This window comes from Platalea leucorodia, assembly GCF_965183815.1.
Source record: "Platalea leucorodia genome assembly, chromosome: 8".
NCBI lineage: Eukaryota > Metazoa > Chordata > Aves > Pelecaniformes > Threskiornithidae > Platalea > Platalea leucorodia.
The window spans coordinates 57,596,243-57,613,554 of NC_138830.1; the positions used below are offsets into that span (position 1 = coordinate 57,596,243).

Here is a 17,312-nt window from a genome sequence, read left to right on the forward strand (position 1 = left end):
GTACCTATGGGAAACTGAGCACCGACTGATTTTCACAAGTGCCACTTCTTCCTGTGCTGCGGGTTTCGGTGAAAGTGTTCTGCATTCAGCTTGTCTGCCACCTCCTGCCCCTGTAAGCCTCAGTCCTGCCCCTCTGTTCCCTTCTCAGACCCAAGTCCCAGCCTTTTTAGTCTCTCCTCGCACAGCAGTGGCACCATTCCCTTCGTTGTACCAGCTGCCCTTCTCTGGGCCTTCCCTAACTCCCCTAGAGCCACCTCGTGATGCGGTGACCAGACCTCCATGCAGCACCCAAGACACGTGCGCCAGGGGTTTACATCGCAGCAGAATGGCTGCCTCTGCCTTGTCCTGGCTTCTCCTGGCAACGCACAGCATTTTGTTGCTTCTCCGGCTGCCCTGGTGCGCGGAGCCCGTGTCTGCAGAGAAGAGTCATCAGCACCCTGGGACCTGTCCTGCAGTGCATCTGCCAGGTTTCAGTTCAGCACTCTGCAGGCCACGTTCAGGTAATGTTCTTTGGATGCACTACCTTAAATGTGTCCATGCAGAACCAAATAGACCTCTTTTGTGTCTCTTTGCTGGAGTCCACTTCGAACAATATGATGTGACCTTTTTACCGGCTGCCCCATTTCCATGCACAATAATGTCCTGCTGCCCAGTGGGACTGGCTGCCATCCCGTCCCAGGAGGCTGCTGCGCGCAGCCATCACCTTCCCGCAGAGCAGGCGATGAATTGCTCCTTTGTTTACTGGTGGTTGCTGGAGTGAAGGCAAGTGCCCAAGATCTCACCCATGCACCGGTGTCAGCCTTTCTCAGGGCACAGCTGATTGAGGAAAGGAATGGGAAAAAAATAAACAGCGGGACAATTTGGAAATACAGAGGGAAGCATAGAAAACTCCATAGCCAGAGTGAATGCTTTTATCCAAGAGTCTGACCAAACGCTGCCTGGAAAAGCCTTAGCATTGCAAAGAAACACTTTTGTTGCATTTAGGAAAACAGAGAGTTTTAGGGAAACAGGGTTACACCATGGGGTCTCAGACACAGCATCTGAATATGTGCCCTGAGAGGTCCAAATCTGTCAGTAAGATGCAGAAATACATTTCCTCCATCTGTAAGACTGGTGGCAACAGTGAGATTTCTTCACCCGTCTGTCCTTGCAGGAGCAACAGCAACAATCCTATAGACTGATACCATGAGAAGCCTATGGACTGCAGCACTTCTGCACCTCACCACTGGAGGAAAACACTCTCCTCAACGTTTCGCCTGACTCCACGAAGGACAGGAGATCTGAAAACTCGTCTTAAAATTTACTTAGTTTGGGGATAAGAGAGAAGCAAAACAAAAGAACTCTTTGTTCAACCCCCAGTTCAGATCGAGAGGACAGGAGTTGTATGATGATGAGAAGTTAGGAAATGGGGAGACCGTAGGGAGCTTAGGATGAGGGCTCTGGAGACAGTGCAGATGCGCAGCAGCGAGGCTGTTGCACACACCTTTTGGTGTGCGTATGTTGCATCACTCATGTTCGTGTGCCAGAACCCAGGCCTCTTTGCTGCCACACACAGGGTGAGCTTACAAGCTTTAGCAACACTTTGTATAATCTCAGGATCATGGGCAGTGCCATTTTGCTTAGTAGAGCTTTTAACTGCCATGAGAGGGACATGAACAACCAAGTTGAATAATCATGAGCCACAAGAAGGGATGAAATAAGTGCAGAGCAAGCGCTCTTGGTCATGGTCATCCAGCAACCTGAGCTGAAGCTTTCTTTGGAATTTGTGATGTGCTGGAATTACTTGTTCAAAGACAGAGTTGGGAAGCACTGCTCTGTTGATTTGTTGATGCATTCGGTGTTTTACTGGAGTGTTTGCTGCTAACAAGTGAGGTACAAACTTCAAGGTGTTGTAGAACTGAGTTAACCTCATTCCATTTCTGTTGCTATAATGAGAATTTTTAAAAAAATGCTTGGCGTCACTTCACTCCTGCTCAAAGTACCACAGCTTGGTCAGCGTCTTCTTCTGGGTTCCTATTCTCACTGCAACAAGTAGCAGTCAGCAGAAGAGAGCAACAGGAAGCCAAGGACACCAATGCTAATCTTCACCTCTGCTTTGGCTTCTCTTTCTCATTTTTTTTAATTTTCGGCTCTTCTGTTTCTGGCTGCTCCTGATGTCATTGCTGCACTAAGGGGAGGGAAGGGCCTGGCCTGGCTTGCCATGGGCCAAGAGCTCTGACCTGGTTCAGTGCCCTCCCTGGGAACTTCGAGGGTGAAGTGGAAGGAGCAAGTCATGAACTGCCTCATATTTCTCCAGCGTGAGGCAGCTGGGAGCTGCAGCACAATCGCTGCTGACCACCACAGCCAGATTTATTGACTGTCCCACATAAATAAATAATCACAGGAACAATGAGCGCAGCACGATGACGATGCAGCAGTGCTGCAGAAAAGAACTGGAGGTTACTGGGAATGACAAACTGAACTCAAGTCCACAATGTCATCCTGTTGCGAAAAAAACTAACATTGCTAGGGTGTATAAACAGGAATGTCACATGGAGGACATGTGAAGAAATTCTTCTGCCTCCCCCCCCTTCAGCGCTGGTTAGGCCTCCAGTCTTGCACACTGTGTTTCCAGAGGCGAGTAGATCAGCTGGAGAGGATCCAGAGGAAAGCAAAAGAAAGCTCTAGAAATACAATCTATGAGAGAAAGATTGATCCCAGTCCTCTCATTTGACAGAGCAGGTGTCTGTTAACAACTTGCAAGCTTGTTAATAGGGAGGAGTCTTAAGAAGTTGCAAACTTGTAAAAAGCTGCTGTCAAGAGGAGGGGAATATTTTGTTCTCACTATCTGCTGTTGGCATGGTCAGGAAGCTTAGCTTGAGCTTAGCTTGAGCTGAGCTTGAAGCAAAAGGGATGTGATTTAGGCACCCCCCAAATAAAGACAATACTTCTCCCCCACACACCGACTCCACCACTTTGTAAGGAGACAAGCAGTTGTGGCTGGAGCAGATTGGCTGGGCAGATGGTGGGTTTCCATCACTGGGGCTCAAATTCAGCCATGAGCAGGGCTGGCCTGACTGTGCTCTGAGAGGAGGGGGTGCCTGGTGCTGCCCAAGCCACTCACTGCGAGCTCATGGTGTCACCTTGCCCCGCAAAGCCACCGTGTCCCTTTCCATCCCTTCGCCATTGGCTCGTCACTGTCCCTGTGGCTTCAAGGCCATCAAGGAGGCAACTGCCACAACAAAGCACGCAACAGCTCAAGTCTCTGAAGTCATAACTCAAACACAGGGTGTGCACTTACATAATGTTTACCTGGATGTAAGCAAAACACAAGGCTGGACAAGGTGTTTCTCTTCACTGTGCCTGTACCCAGGAGCCGCTAACGCTCACACCCTGCGGAGCATTCCTCTCGGCATCTGTAACAGGGCTTGCAAGTCTTTCATTGTGGCTGTTGGGCCTGTAGCTCACCAGTGCTTCCAACTCCCCACGAACCTGGAGTGCGCTCTGTGTCTCTCAGCATGCTTGCAAGGGACTTAGTGCCCAGGCTGAGCGTGCAAGGGCCCTCATGGCTGCTGGACTCCTTCCCCTCCCCAGTGCTGCAATGGTCCATGGCTGAGGAGAGCAATCCGGATTGCCCAGCACCACTGGTATCAGGCTGCAGCACTGCATTTGCAGACACTGGTATTGTGGGAGGCCCACAAGATGCCATGGTCACGAAAGCATTTGTTTTTTACATTCCCTAGTTTTCTTGACAGAGGGAAATTGCAGTTGTAGGAGATAGCGCTCATTAAGGCAGGTGTATTAAGACAGCTGTTTTCAGCCTGGCCCAGCACCTGCAGAAGAGAGCTCTACCAGGAGCCTAGGCAGAGCACCGCTGTCCCTACTGCAACACCGGCGTGCGCTGTGTGAGCCACCTTGTTCCACTTTCAAAAGAAGTGCAGAGAGCAGACTGGCCCCAGATGCCAGTGCTCCCCTTTTCCAGAATGAGGCATCTCTAGCTAGACTGTGCAATTTGCCTTTTAATGTCTTTCAGATTTTTATTTCTGAGATCAAATCAAAATTGATCCTAAGTACGGGCAGATAGATAAAATAGCTACTGTGTATTTTTGAGTCACTCGGTTACTAGCTTTGAGTCACTCTGTCTGGATTGTGCCATCTTTCTGGCTCTTAAGCACAATATTTACACAGCTTTGTAGAACCTAGCTGGGGTTTTTTTGGAGCTGATTTTCTGCTCTGATTATGCAAAGAGTTAACAGGTGCTATGCTCCATTTCAGGTGAATGCTGGGCAATTACAATTGCTAGAGGCACAACCATCATCATGGTTTGATCAGAGACTCATGCAGATATATGTGGGTTTAGCACAGCAGCCCTGTCCACACCACAAGGCAGATTTAACTGTGAATACGTGCATTTTCAGCATGCGCAGGTGCCCTGACCTGTAACAGACAAGGTTTGTACCTTGCATTGCAGGAAACCTGCTGCAGTGTTATAAAGATAAATATGCTGTGGGAATTGATAAACAGCCACAAAATTCATGAGAGCCAAGGAGGCTTCATGGCTGTTTGCTCATCTAAATGAGAGAGTAACAATAAATTGATTTAAAAAAAAAGAAAAAGGAAAAAAATCACATATTTGATTATTAAAAGCTGATTCAACTGGAAATGCAGAGACCAAACAGAGATTAGGCTACATGCATATTTGTGGATACCAGCCCTGAACTGGTTGGGGCTATACCAGTGTCAGGAAGGAGCAGACAGAAATTGCTGAAAATAAAAGCAAAATGTGAGGAGGTAACGAGTGAAGCGGTTTGTTATTTGGCCTGGTGGATTTTTGTGCAGAGTACCAGTTGGGTGTCTGTCACTGGAGCAGTGCACCCTGAATGGGGAGCAGCGCACATGGGCAAAACTCTACAGGTGCATGTCCTATCTGCAGCCTGACGGAGACACAGGTTTGCCAGTGCAGGGATGCTTGAGCCTGTGCTCCGCTCAAGCAGCCGTTTGTCAGTCCTGCTTTGTGGCTGGTCCTGGAAAAGGGAACTGCTTGCTCTTGCTGGCTTGGCCTCTGTTCACAGAAACGGGACTCTGGGCAGTCCTGGTACCAGACCAAGGCAGTACCAAAAAAACATTGACGCCATCACCAGTTTCTCCTTCCACTGGGAAGAGACAAAAATCAATTGCTCAAGCTATACAAGAAAGAGGGAGCTGAAGAGGTATGCAACAAGATACCTGGGGGGGAGAGCTGCTGAGACAGAGGAGCAAACTGCAGCGCGGGAGGCTCGTCAGGGCTAGTGGGGTACAGAGGTCCTGACAGTCAAGACAGCCAGCTGCCTTGCTGGCAGAAATGCATCCTGCAGGGTATGGCCACCTGTTTCACCACACCATGCAAGGGGTGGCTTGGCCATATTTGTAGAATATGAAGTGCTGAGCTGTGTGCTCGTGCTTCAGCCCTGGGAGGCTCTGTGCACCACAAGGGGGGGGGGGGGGGGTGTGTGCAGACCCCATGTGAGAGCATCCAGAGAAGGACTGGAGTCATGCAGAGAGAGGAGAAAGGCACAGTAATACCAGGAGAAACCCACTGACCCCGTTGTACACCACTGTCCTCCCCCTGTTTCTGGCCAGGTTCTCGGCCTTGTGTAACTGGGTCTACCTATGTCTCCAGAGCCACCTTTTTTTCCCCTCTTGGCAGCAGGCTTCCACCATGCCCTCCCCTGAACCCCACTGCTGTGTGCAGTATTACGGGTAGAGCTCCGGTTGCGTCAGCTTCAGGGTTGTTGCTAAGCAGAACATGCAGCATCGTCCTTGAGGCCTCCCAATGCCACGTTTAACCCTGGCAGGGCTGCAGCATGTCAAGAGATGGGGCCAGCTTGGGGAAGCAAGAAAATAACCCATAGGTGCTTGGAGAGGGCCTGCATGAACTTCTGAAGGTCGCTCATGTCAGGTGTCAGTAAAAAGAAGAGAGAAAATAGTCTGGAACTGGGCAGCTCTCAGCAGACGAGTCCAAGCAGCTTCAATACCAGACGTTTCTTTGTGAAGTGTTTTTGAAAGGTGCTATTCCTTGTCCAAAGCCCCCAGGGGGTGGCTGCTGTGGGAGGCCTGCCAGCCAGTCTGGGGCTGGGGACCCTGGCCGGACCCGCTGGCGGCACCCCACCACCTCCCAAACCACCTCCAGCCCCGAGTCCCTGGCCCGCATTGCGGCCTCAGCAGTGCCCATTGCAGCTCTGTGGACAACGGCAGGTCAGGACTCCCCAGCAGCATCACCCCAGCCCCAGCACTGAGGGAAGGGGCCACTGCTTGCACCTGGGGAGGTGCAGCCTTATTGCTGGTGGTGTAGTGAGCTTGGTTCAGCGCAAGTGGTCCTTCCTCCTCCCATGCAGGAGTGGATGTAAACAAGCAAAAATCACAGTGACCGCTGGCCTCTGTAATGAAGGCATCAGCAGTCTGTTTGCAAGAAAATTAGCAGGATCCCTCTTGTCCCCAAGTAACTCTTTGATCTCCGACCATTTGCTGCCAAGGCAGTAAGGGAAGACTTGGAGCAGCCCTTGGAAGACAGGGAGGGTGCAGACGTCCCTCTTATTTATCCCAGCCTGCAGGAGTCAAGGGACAGGAAGGCATAGATTCCACATCACTTAGCAAAAAAGGGCCTTCTGGGAATGGTGTCATCTGTGCTTTGCAGTACCATCAGAGAGGGAAGAATTGTGTCATTTCTGTTAGCTGCCAAAATTATGAGTTTGCTTGGGCCTTGCAGCAACCAAAAAAAAAAAAAAAAGAAAAAAGAAAAAAGAAAAAAGACAAAAAACCCCAAACCCATGGCAACTTGAGCTTACTTTAACCCTTCAGGTCCTGGTGCCTCCAAGACACCAGCTGGGAAGTGCCTGCCTCCCTTCAGCCTATAGAGGAAGATGTCTCCTGATTGTAATGATGCCACAAACTGTCCTTTCTCAGCTGGTGCATTGGGAGCCCACAGCCTTTGAGGTCAGGACAGACAGATGCTTTCTGCAGGCTTTGGGGTCCACCAGTTCACTCTTGGTGCATCACAAGGTGCTAGGGCTGGAATACCTGGACTCTGTGCAGATTTGCCCCCCGCAGTCTTTGAGGACTGAGGGAAGTGGTGCAAAAGGGTGGCAGCCCAGGGCCTCCAGAAAGCCAAGCTCTGTCCCTGTGTAGGCTGCCCCCAGAAAGAGTTAATGTGCAGGCATGTTCCAGGTGTTTGAAATGAACACAGTTGCAATGGGGAGGAGAGGGCGTTTTTGGGTGGGGAGAGCAGCCCTCTCGGTGAGCCAATGGCTAAACGATTCAGTCCCAACGCCCAGTTTTGGGGCTTATTTCATGGGCAAGAATCTGCAGGATTTTCTTCTCAAGGGGATTTGTCCTGGATGAAAAGTAGGGACGGGACCCCCAAGCTTGTTGGTGTCTCCCTCTCTGTGCTGTAGAAGGTAAAGTACTATGCTCTGGTACCTTGCTTCTTTCAGAGAGAGAAGTGGGGAGATCTTCTCTGGCTGCCTACTTTGAAGGCATCCATTGTGCCTGTGTCTGCAGCTCCCCTTTGCATGAGAACCATGTTGTAGGGTGGTGTGAAGGCTCTGCTGGGATAGACTCTGCACTGTGTGCTGTTGAACTGAGATACATGGCTTATTTCTTTGCTTAGTTTTTATGTAGCCCTGCTGCAAGTTTCTTCAGCTGCCTTTCTTTTGGTAGAAAGTAGACCTGGAAGGTATTAGCAGCAGAGAAGCTGAAGTCTTGCTTTGTGACCCTGTTAGATCAGCCTGAGTTGCTATAAATAGGCTAATGAGGCACTGCTGGCAGAGTAACTGCAGCAGCATGGGGCATCTCTAGGTCCAAACCTCACTGAAGCAGTGAGAAATTTGTTCAGATGGCAAATCCTGCCTGAACCAGGCAACGCTACAACCCTTCCAGCTCAGTCTCTGCAGCAAGGAAGGGGTAGCTGTGTTGTGAATATCTGCAAGCATGGGGCTACGTAACTACCACCAGGAAAGGGCCACTGTTCACTGAATTGCCTCTCAGTGGAGCTGAGAAATAGAGCAGTACAGAGAGCATAAGCAGTTCATGGCAGGATTACAAGATAGTGTGCCGGTACCAGTAAGCATGGGCTTGGTGGTTCAGGAGGTCTCTGCCTGCCCCATGCCCTGTCCCTAACCAGGCTGGAAGGCCCTGAGTCAGCAGCAGTTTGTAAGCAAGGCTTTTGCTGGCTGGGTCTGGCTTGTATACATGCTGGGGTGTGTAAGTCACTTTTGTATGTGTTTTGGAGCCTAGAAGGCAGCTGTTCTTCTGCTGTGCCTTGCTTGTTACCCAGCCTTTGGGCAGGACTACAGGCCCTTTGCTTGGAGCAGTGCCATCTCCCTGATTTCCCTCTTGGCCATACCAGTCTTGGTCCATTTCCTAAGCCCTGCCTTTTGATCTAGGGTCTCTGGGCTGGGCTGTTGCTCCCTGTTGCTCTGCTGAGAGAGGCAAGTGTCTGTAACCTATACCCTGCCACTGCCCAGCGCATCCTCATAACATTGGACCAGAACTACCTTTTTGGCATCTGAGATTTGATTTAAACAGTGCTGCATTTCTGTCTGCAGACTGGAGGGACATTCTGGATGTGAACACCCACAGTGGGCTGATCCTTGTGGTTGCAGCTTGAGGTGTGCAAGTCATGGAGGTGGAGGGGGTGACCTGGCCCTTCTGTCAGTGGAACATTGAATATGCAGTCAAGCAGTGACTACAACATGCTGCTAACTCTTGGCTGCTGGCTTTAGCGGGGCCTGCTCCTCCTCAGCACAGCAAGTCCGTGCTAGGCAGTGGTGCAGCTAGCACAGAGAGGTGCCTTTATCTTTCCCACTGTATTGTGCTCTTGCTTATGTGTAGGGTTTTACTTCATCCTGGCCCCAAACACAGCCCTACTTGCTGTTGCTGACTGAGTTGTCCATAGGCAGTAGGTAGGGTCTCCAGCTTTCATAAGTTTTACTTTTGGAGAGTCATGGGCTGTGTCCCCAGACAGGCAGATCCCTTGTTTGGCATGTGTTAACTAAGCCCAGGAAATCCACTTCACACAGACAGCTCTCAGGATGGACTCGTACCTGATACAAGTGAATGGCCATGGAGATCGTGCCCCTGTGCTGGATGTTCATCTCAAGACCAATGGGAACGGCATATCGCTGGGGAAGGTGAAGGGCCGGAAGCCAAGATGGGCTGTCAGGGCTTCTGAAATGTCGAAGAAGACTTTCAATCCTGTCCGGGCCATTGTAGACAGCATGAAGGTGGAGCCCAACCCAAAGAAAGCTATGATCTCCTTGTCCTTAGGTGAGCATATTGCTGTGTCTGAAGCCTCCGGGCAGTGGGGTCAACTGTGTGGCTGGCAAATTGCAGGGCCCTGAAGCACAATGCTTGTGTGAACACCCAGGGATAAGCCAGACAACCACACAGCTCTGTGCCTGTCACAGATCAGTGAGACCTTTACTATTTTTCAATCTTCAAAAAGGAGACCCGACGGTCTTTGGAAACCTTCCCACAAATGATGAGGTCACACGGGCTGTGAAGGAGGTCTTGGACTCAGGATGTTACAACGGTTATGCTCCATCTGTTGGTAAGTTGCAAAGCTCTTCCTGTGAGAGTAGGATGAAGGCATGTGCCAGCTCCTACCCCACAGCAGGTATATGGATCCCACGGTCATCTTTCCAGTAGCACCCTGCAGCTGCCCTCACCAATAGTCCCATGAGCACACAAGCATGTGTATCCCTCAGATACACCTGAGTGCCCTTCCCTGCATGATCTGTTTGAGGCCCAGAGCCTCCTGCAGAAGCTGTGTTTGCTCCCCCAGCCATTGGAGCAGGCAGAGTTTCAGGTATCCAGAAGGGCTCAGGACTGTGTCTCCCTGTCGTGGGTTACAGCCGAGTTCCTTTCTGATCTGCCTTGACCAGGACTCCCCTTGGGCTCCCTGACTTCACAGACTATATGAGCCTTGTTTGCAGTTAGTGCAAAAAGCATGCACAGAGCATAGATGACGCCTGCCTCACAGGACACTCCACGTGGTGACAGGCAGGGCTGTCCCCGTGCCATCACTAAACATGTAGTGTAGGCCATGTAATAGCACTCGGCCTCCTGCTGGGTCAGAGCAGCTCCCTGACTACCCGCCACCCTGCTCCTGCCAGTTCCGTGTCCAGGACGTGCTGGGGCCAGAGTCTGCCTCTCTGCCCAGGGTCTGTCCCTGCTCTTGGCCTGCCTGGCCCGGCCTCGGGGCTGCACAGTGCTTGGCCTGAAGCAGGACGGTCTCTGCCACGTTGGGACGGCATCACTAACCAGTGGCCTTCCCCCAGCTGGGCAGCAGCTGTGAGCCTTGTACTGGCAAGAAAAAAGAAACGGTCTGTAAAAACCTCCCTTCCCTGTTTGGCTCCTCTTTCCCCAGGCTACCAGTCCTGCCGGGAAGCAGTGGCCGCATACTACAACTGCCCAGAGGCACCACTGGAGGCCCAGGTACTGGTGCCCAGCTGAGGCACTCCCACTGTACTGCAGGCAGGGTGCTGCTGCCCATGCCTAGACCACACAGCGTGGGGGCCCTGCCCCAGCTCTCTCCCTCCCCTGCCCAGCTGTGGGACATGTGGCCCATGGCCTTGTCCCACAGCGGCTCTCATCCCCTGCCCTGAGCCCTTCTCCTCCACCCTCCTTAGGAGGAGGCTGAGCTCTCCAGCTGTTGGAGGTTTCCTGCTTTCAGTCAGGCTCTGGACTTGTCTTTTTGGCTGAGAAGCTCTCACCTGGCAGAGCCTGGGCATTATGTCACTCCCACGTGGCTGGGGCGCTTCACGGTGGCTGTGCTTTCCGCTGACTCCTGTGTGGTCTTTGCAGGATGTCATCTTAACGAGTGGCTGCAGCCAGGCCATAGAGCTTGCCTTGGCAGTGCTGGCCAACCCAGGCCAGAACATCCTGGTGCCACGGCCTGGCTTCTCCCTCTACAAGACTCTGGCATTGTCTATGGGGATTGAGGTCAAACTCTACAACCTCTTGGTAAGTGGTGGCAGGCCTGGAAGGGGCAGCCCTGACATTTCTCTCAGAAATACCCTCGCCCTGCCTGGGAAGTGGGTGAAGATGACCTGAGCAACCCCGGGCACCCTGTCACACCTCACCCTGTGTGGCAAGTCCAGTTCCTCAGCTGTTACTTCCCCTTCTCTTCACTTCACTAGCCAGAGAAGGCCTGGGAAATTGATTTGAAGCACTTGGAGTCTCTGGTGGATGAGAAGACAGCTTGCCTCATTGTGAACAACCCATCGAACCCCTGTGGCTCTGTGTTCAGCAAGAGCCACCTCCAGAAGATCCTGGCAGGTGAGCCTGCCTGTGTGTATCTGGGGCATGGTTGCAGTCTAGCGTCTGCCCACATTGCCCACGTCTCGATCACTGCAGCACCATGGCCCAGCGCTTTGCTTCTCTCCTCATGACTGACTCCAGCTCAGGAAGCAGGGCTTGGTCAGTGTGAAGGTGTTGCCTTATCTGGGCAAGAACATGCAGAGCATGTGTCTTGCTCTTTCTCAAACGCTCTGTGTGGCTTGGATTGCTCATTTCTCTGCTCTGGCTCTGCAGAGGGAGAGTGTTCACGGGGAGCCCTATGCCTCCTGAGCCCTGGCCTGTTAGTGGGAGGGCTGTGCTGCCTGCTCCCACAGCTGAGAGCAGAACCAGGCTCAGCCAGGGTAGGGATCTCCAGTGCTTGGGCTCTCGGAATGCAGGGTCTGTAGGAGGAAGATGGGGACCCTTTGCCCTGGGACAGAGCTTCCCTCAGAGCCCTCCCAGGCCCTGCAGCAAAGGGCAAGTCTGCTCCCATGGAGGATGCAGGGTGGCCAGGCTGAATGCCCTCTCTCCCACAGTGGCATCAAGACAGTGCGTGCCCATCCTTGCTGACGAGATCTATGGAGACATGGTGAGTGTCAGTTGCAGTCCTTTGCACCCCCCATGCTGCCTGTCCTTTCTGATGCCCTTGCCCTTTGGCCATGGCAGCGGTGAGCGACAGCTCCACTCCCCTATACTGCACCTGGGTCCATGCCTGGAACTCCCGGTCCTCTGGTGTGCAGTCCTGGGGGTACCTCTCATGTCCAGCTCCTTTCCTCTTCCCAAACAGCTCACTTTCATGAGAGTGCACTTACTATGTTCATACCTTGAAGCTGAGAGCTTTCACCATCAATTTCCCATCACTTCCCTGCCTCCCTTCTTCTTGTGCCTCATGCACACCCCCACAGTTCTCACAGTAAGAGGCAGGGACGGCCCTAACACAGCCTCCTGTCACAGGTGTTTGCTGACTGCAAATACGAACCCATTGCAACTCTCAGCACCAACGTGCCAATCTTGTCCTGTGGTGGCTTGGCAAAGCGGTGGCTAGTGCCTGGCTGGCGGATGGGCTGGATCCTAATTCATGACAGGAGAGACATCTTTGGTAATGAGGTGAGAACTGCTGAGTGTCGTGCTCAGAGCAACAGACCTGCAGTGTCTTTGGTGTGTGGATCACCAGGGCTTTAACTGATACAGGCATGTACTGCTCTTTTGCTCTCACATGGGTGTCATTCAATTGCTTACATGCTTTTCTGCACCTCTAGGCTTTTCATGTCCCTTCCTTACTCCATCTGGTCCCATACATGGCCTTCTACCCACATCTACACTGTAACACACTCCTTGTCTCTGCTGCTCCGTCATATATGCCTTGTCCTTTTTGTGTGTTTCTAATTCCTTCTCTTCTCAAATAGCTCCAGTGCGCACTGAAGGTGTTGCATGGCTTATCCAGCATATGGGGTCCATGTGTGGGCTCCATGTGCTCTTACATGGTTTCTCGTAAAAGTAAGTACAAAGCACCTTGCAGTGCTGCCAGTGCTTTTTCTGGCTATTTATTCCGCTGTGTTACAAGAACAACCATCTACTGCAGTGACCTTTCCACCTAGAAGCTTTCTGCAGAGGAAGAGGGAGAAGAGAGGACCAACTGAGTGAGCAGAAGAGCTAATGTTGGTTGTCCCTACCTGGCTTTGAAAGTGTGGATTGTGGGCCCAAACCTAAGGGAAATGCAAAGTGGTATTTGGAACTGCTCTGGCTTTATTTGTATTAGCTATATTCCAGCCTGGTTTGAGTCAGATTGGGAAACTCCAAAGGTTGTCTCTATTGGCATTACAATCTGCAACTGAGGAACAGAGAATGACACTGTAAATAGTCTGCAAATACCTGGCATATATATTCAAGCAAACGTTCTTTAGTACTCTGAAGCAAATGTTCTTTAGTACTTAGCTCACTGAAGAGAAGGGTGTGAACGGCCATAGAAATACGGAGACTGAGCCTTGGAGCTGTCCCTTTCCTTCAGTCTGACCTGCAAATATCACCATGTTTTTTCAGATCAGGGATGGCCTTCTAAGACTGAGTCAAAGGATCCTAGGACCCTGTACAATTGTCCAGGGAGCACTGGAACGTATCTTGCACCGAACACCCCCTGAGTTCTACCACAACACCCTCAGCATCCTCAAGGTAAACAGGCTGTAACAGGTCAGCACAGTTTGTTCATGGATTGTTTGGAGGGAGTCATCTCTCTCTAGTTTATCATCCCTCCCCACCCCGCTTCAAGGTGCAGTTCTGTCTGTGACTGGGAGAGCCCAACAAATCCAATTCCAGCAGGAGACACGGTCACTGAGGCAGAAACACTGGCTGTGATAAGTTTCAGGCAGCCTGGCCCTGCAGCTGGAGCTGGGGACCCAGGGGATGGGAAGTTTGGCACTGACTTGCTGAGCTCAGCTCAGTCGCCCCTGCTGTACTCAAGGCCATGATCACCCATGCTGTTTGCATTCGTTGTTCCTTTATTTGCAGTGGGCAAACCTGTTTATAGTCCTGGTCCAGAGCTTGGCTTCCATTTGCTGAGCTGCTTCCTGGAATTTCTCCTGTTTTGAAATTTCTCCTTTCTGCTTTTCAGTCCAATGCTGACCTTTGTTATGCTGCCTTATCAGCTATCCCTGGCCTCCAGCCTGTCCGGCCCGCCGGAGCCATGTACCTCATGGTAAGTGAAGAGAGTGACATGCCATTCCCAGATCCACACTCGCACTAAGTCTCATTGCCCATGCTTGTCAATGGTTTCAGATTGGTGCTTGGCACCAGGTCTCCATCACCATGCGTTTTCACAGTCCTGTGCGGTAGATGCATCCCTTGGTCACTTTAGAAGGCCAGAATATGTTGTTCACTTCTCACATAGCAGCAGCTGGTACCTTTCACCCACTCGCTCCTGCACAGAGCTCAATGACTTGTACTTTGCAAGACAACGTTGTTTTCCTGGATTTGAAGCCTGCTGGTAATGGGAAGCCCCTACACCACAAGTCAGATTATCGTACCACCTATTGAAGGTGTAGCCTTCTTCCTACTAGCATGTCTGTCTTCTGCCTACGCTGTTGTCTTTTTCTGCCCTTTTCCATACCTGTTTCTTTTATGATGTGGTGAAATTTCCTTTTTCATCTCAACAAGCTCAATTGAGACATTTAAGTCTCTTAAGTTTCATACATTTTTAATCCTTTTTTTTGTATCATAGTGTCTCAAGTTTTTTAATCAGCTTTTAAAAATTTTAAAAATTGTCCAGAACTGGACAATACTGCAATATCAGTCTCACTCATGTTTTATAGATAAGCCCTTATCAGTTGACCCTGTTTCCAGTCTTACCCAGAGCTACACTGGTCATTCTGCTTATGCTCTTCGTGGAGAGGCATGGCTTTAAGATTCTTTCACACCTATTGTATTTCTGCAGTATCTGAACATTTATTTCAACTTAAATAATCTGGTAAACTATTTCTTCCACTGGCTCTTTCAGAACTTCTGCATACAAATTATCTCTTACCTGGTTTGTTTAAGAATATTTTAATGAGATGTTTAAAATAATCTTTGGTTATAAACAAATAGCCAGGATATCACTGTCCTTTTGTGATAAAGGGACAGCCTCCTTCTTTCCAAATACAGAACAGAAATATTTATTGAACATTTCAGCATTTCTGTGTCATTTTACCAATTATATCATCCTGCAAGGTTTTGTTTGTGATATTCTAGACCTTGCTATCTTTCTTTTTTTAAACCAAAACATTTGTCTTTTTCTTACCATATGGATTTCTTGCATGAGATAATTATTAATGCATATGGACTAGATTTCTCTCCCAAGCTGTCTTTCAATATCTTATTTACTCCTTTTCACTTCTAATTGATTACTGTATCTTTGCCATCATTTTTTTGACTAAAGTTGTCCTTAACTGAAATTCCAGCTTTAGGTAGTTAATGAATGCTTCTTAAAGAAGCCCCAGTTTTCATTTATATTTTTCTGCTTGTGTCTTACATTTCAGTCAGCCCAAATCACGAGCAAAAGTTGAGGGCAGACAGCTGCACTTGACTGGGAAGTTGTTGGGCCATGTGGGTAAACAGGGACACTGCAGATAGTTTTGGTGCCCTTGGCTGCCATGTTACATCCCTCTGCTGCAGGTTGAGATTGAGATGGAGCATTTCCCTGAGTTTGAAAATGATGTGGAGTTCACTGAGCGACTCATCTCGGAGCAGTCTGTGTTCTGCTTGCCAGCCACGGTGAGTCTAACACTGAGAGCCCAAGGGAGCTGTGGGGCCAAAGCGTGGGGAGAGAAGCAACAGGGGTTTGCAGCCCTGAGCTCTGGGGGCAGGTTGGGAGTTGGGTGCAGTGTCTGTGCCTTGTAATGGTGTGTATGTGCTGGCTGTGAGCTCCAAGTGCAGAGCATAGGGATGGGGACTGGCAGTCTCTGGCTCACTAACAGCCCTCAGTCAGGCTGCCGGGATCTTCCCAGCTCTAGGCTTGCTCTGTATTTCTCAAGTTGGCAGAGCTGTATCCTATGTACCCCCACACCTCCTTGCTGAAGCCACTCCCTCAGAGGCCCCGGACTGCTACTGTTCCTTTCTTCGCTCTGTTTCCAGTCCCCCACCCCTGTAGGCACAGTGGTGGACTACAGGCTGAGAACATCTATGCTCTGTGCCCACCTCCTTCCAGCTCCACTTCCAGCACTGAATACAAACACGGCCTTGGATATCCTCCAGCCCTCTCCTTCCCTAGCTCCTTCCAGCCCATTCCCTGGGTCCTGCGTAGTCCATACAGAGTCCTCTGGCCTCTCACCGTCGCAGCATCATGTCTACACAGATGGAGATGGGAGGTCTGCCTGGAACAGAAAAAACAGTCTAAGGGAGCAAGAGCCCAGCTCTGCTGTGCTCCAGTCTGTCGTACACTGACCATTTTCACCTGCTGACACAGCATGTGGCTCCAAGGCAGGGCTCTGAAACTACAGCACTATCCCAGGTAGTCTGCCAGCTTCATCCTTTCTCATTTCAGTGCTTTGAGTACCCAAACTTCTTCCGCGTGGTGATCACCGTGCCCGAGGAGATGATCTTGGAGGCCTGCAGTCGCATTCAGGAGTTCTGTGAGATGCACTACCAGGGTGCTGAGGGGGCCCAGGATCTCGAGTGTGACAAGTAGCCACAGCTGGCCTCCTGCCTTTGCCAGGCTAGACCTTGTGTGAGGCAGCAGCCAGCCAGGCAGGGCTGCTTCCAGCCAGCCCCACATCCCCCTGCCTGCAAGCAGCTGCTGTCCTGCTGCTTCACTTCTTGTGTTCCGCAGACCCCTCAGCGCTATGGGAAGAAGCAGCCACTTCTCTCTCTTCCTCCACTGCAGCTTGCATGCCCTCTGGCAGCCAGTGCCTGTGGTCTCCATATACTCTGCATTTGCACCTTGTGTTGGTCTGTGCTGCCTGCAAACCAGCTGCAGGCAGGGGCACACAGCTGCTCCTGTGCCAGGCCCCATGGCCCAGGCCCCACGTGGCCAGTAGCTCCTGTGCTGGCTGCACTTCCCCTTGGAGACAGGAGAAGGCCGCTGTCTCGGAGGACAAGAGAAAAGTACCAAGCTCTCACTTACCTGTGTTACCTTAGGAGGCCAGAGCTCTTTATACTGAGCCCTTTGTGTGACAAAGGGAGTAAGTTATTGTGACTTTTTTACTAATAAACATTCTGACATGCCAGTCTCTGCACTGTGCTCCTGTTGTGCCAGGTCTGGCTTGGCCACTGTGTGGGCCACCCTTGCTCTGTCCTGCAGCTGGCTGTCCAGGGCCTGCCCTGTCCCCAGCAGGGGCATGGCGAGACCCTCAAATGCACTTACCAGGCCCTGAGGGCAGGATGGGCCCCGCAAGCCTGGTACAGACCACAGCCAGCCACTCCTGCCCTGCTGATGCTGGAGGCTCTGGCCCCTCCCCGCAGGACAGCTCTGTCTGCACCTGCGTGTTGGCCCTCACCGTTCCCCCCACCCCGTGGCCTCCGACAGAGCAGTGGGTGCTGGTGCCCAC

The 17,312-nt window shown here is 51.2% G+C and overlaps 1 protein-coding gene across 1 annotated transcript; it reads left to right on the forward strand.

The window, feature by feature from the left end:
* Positions 1-370: 370 nt before the first annotated feature.
* On the forward strand, positions 371-16,453 carry TAT (tyrosine aminotransferase; the record flags this gene model as incomplete). The annotated part of the gene is made up of 12 exons (XM_082319767.1): positions 371-500; positions 9,040-9,282; positions 9,461-9,565; positions 10,385-10,452; positions 10,822-10,980; positions 11,157-11,295; positions 11,832-11,884; positions 12,250-12,402; positions 13,336-13,464; positions 13,904-13,987; positions 15,442-15,540; positions 16,310-16,453. Exons 2-12 carry the CDS (start codon positions 9,048-9,050, stop codon positions 16,451-16,453), a joined length of 1,368 nt encoding a protein of 455 aa, XP_082175893.1. The 5' UTR covers positions 371-500; positions 9,040-9,047.
* Between the last annotated feature and the right edge of the window lie 859 nt (positions 16,454-17,312).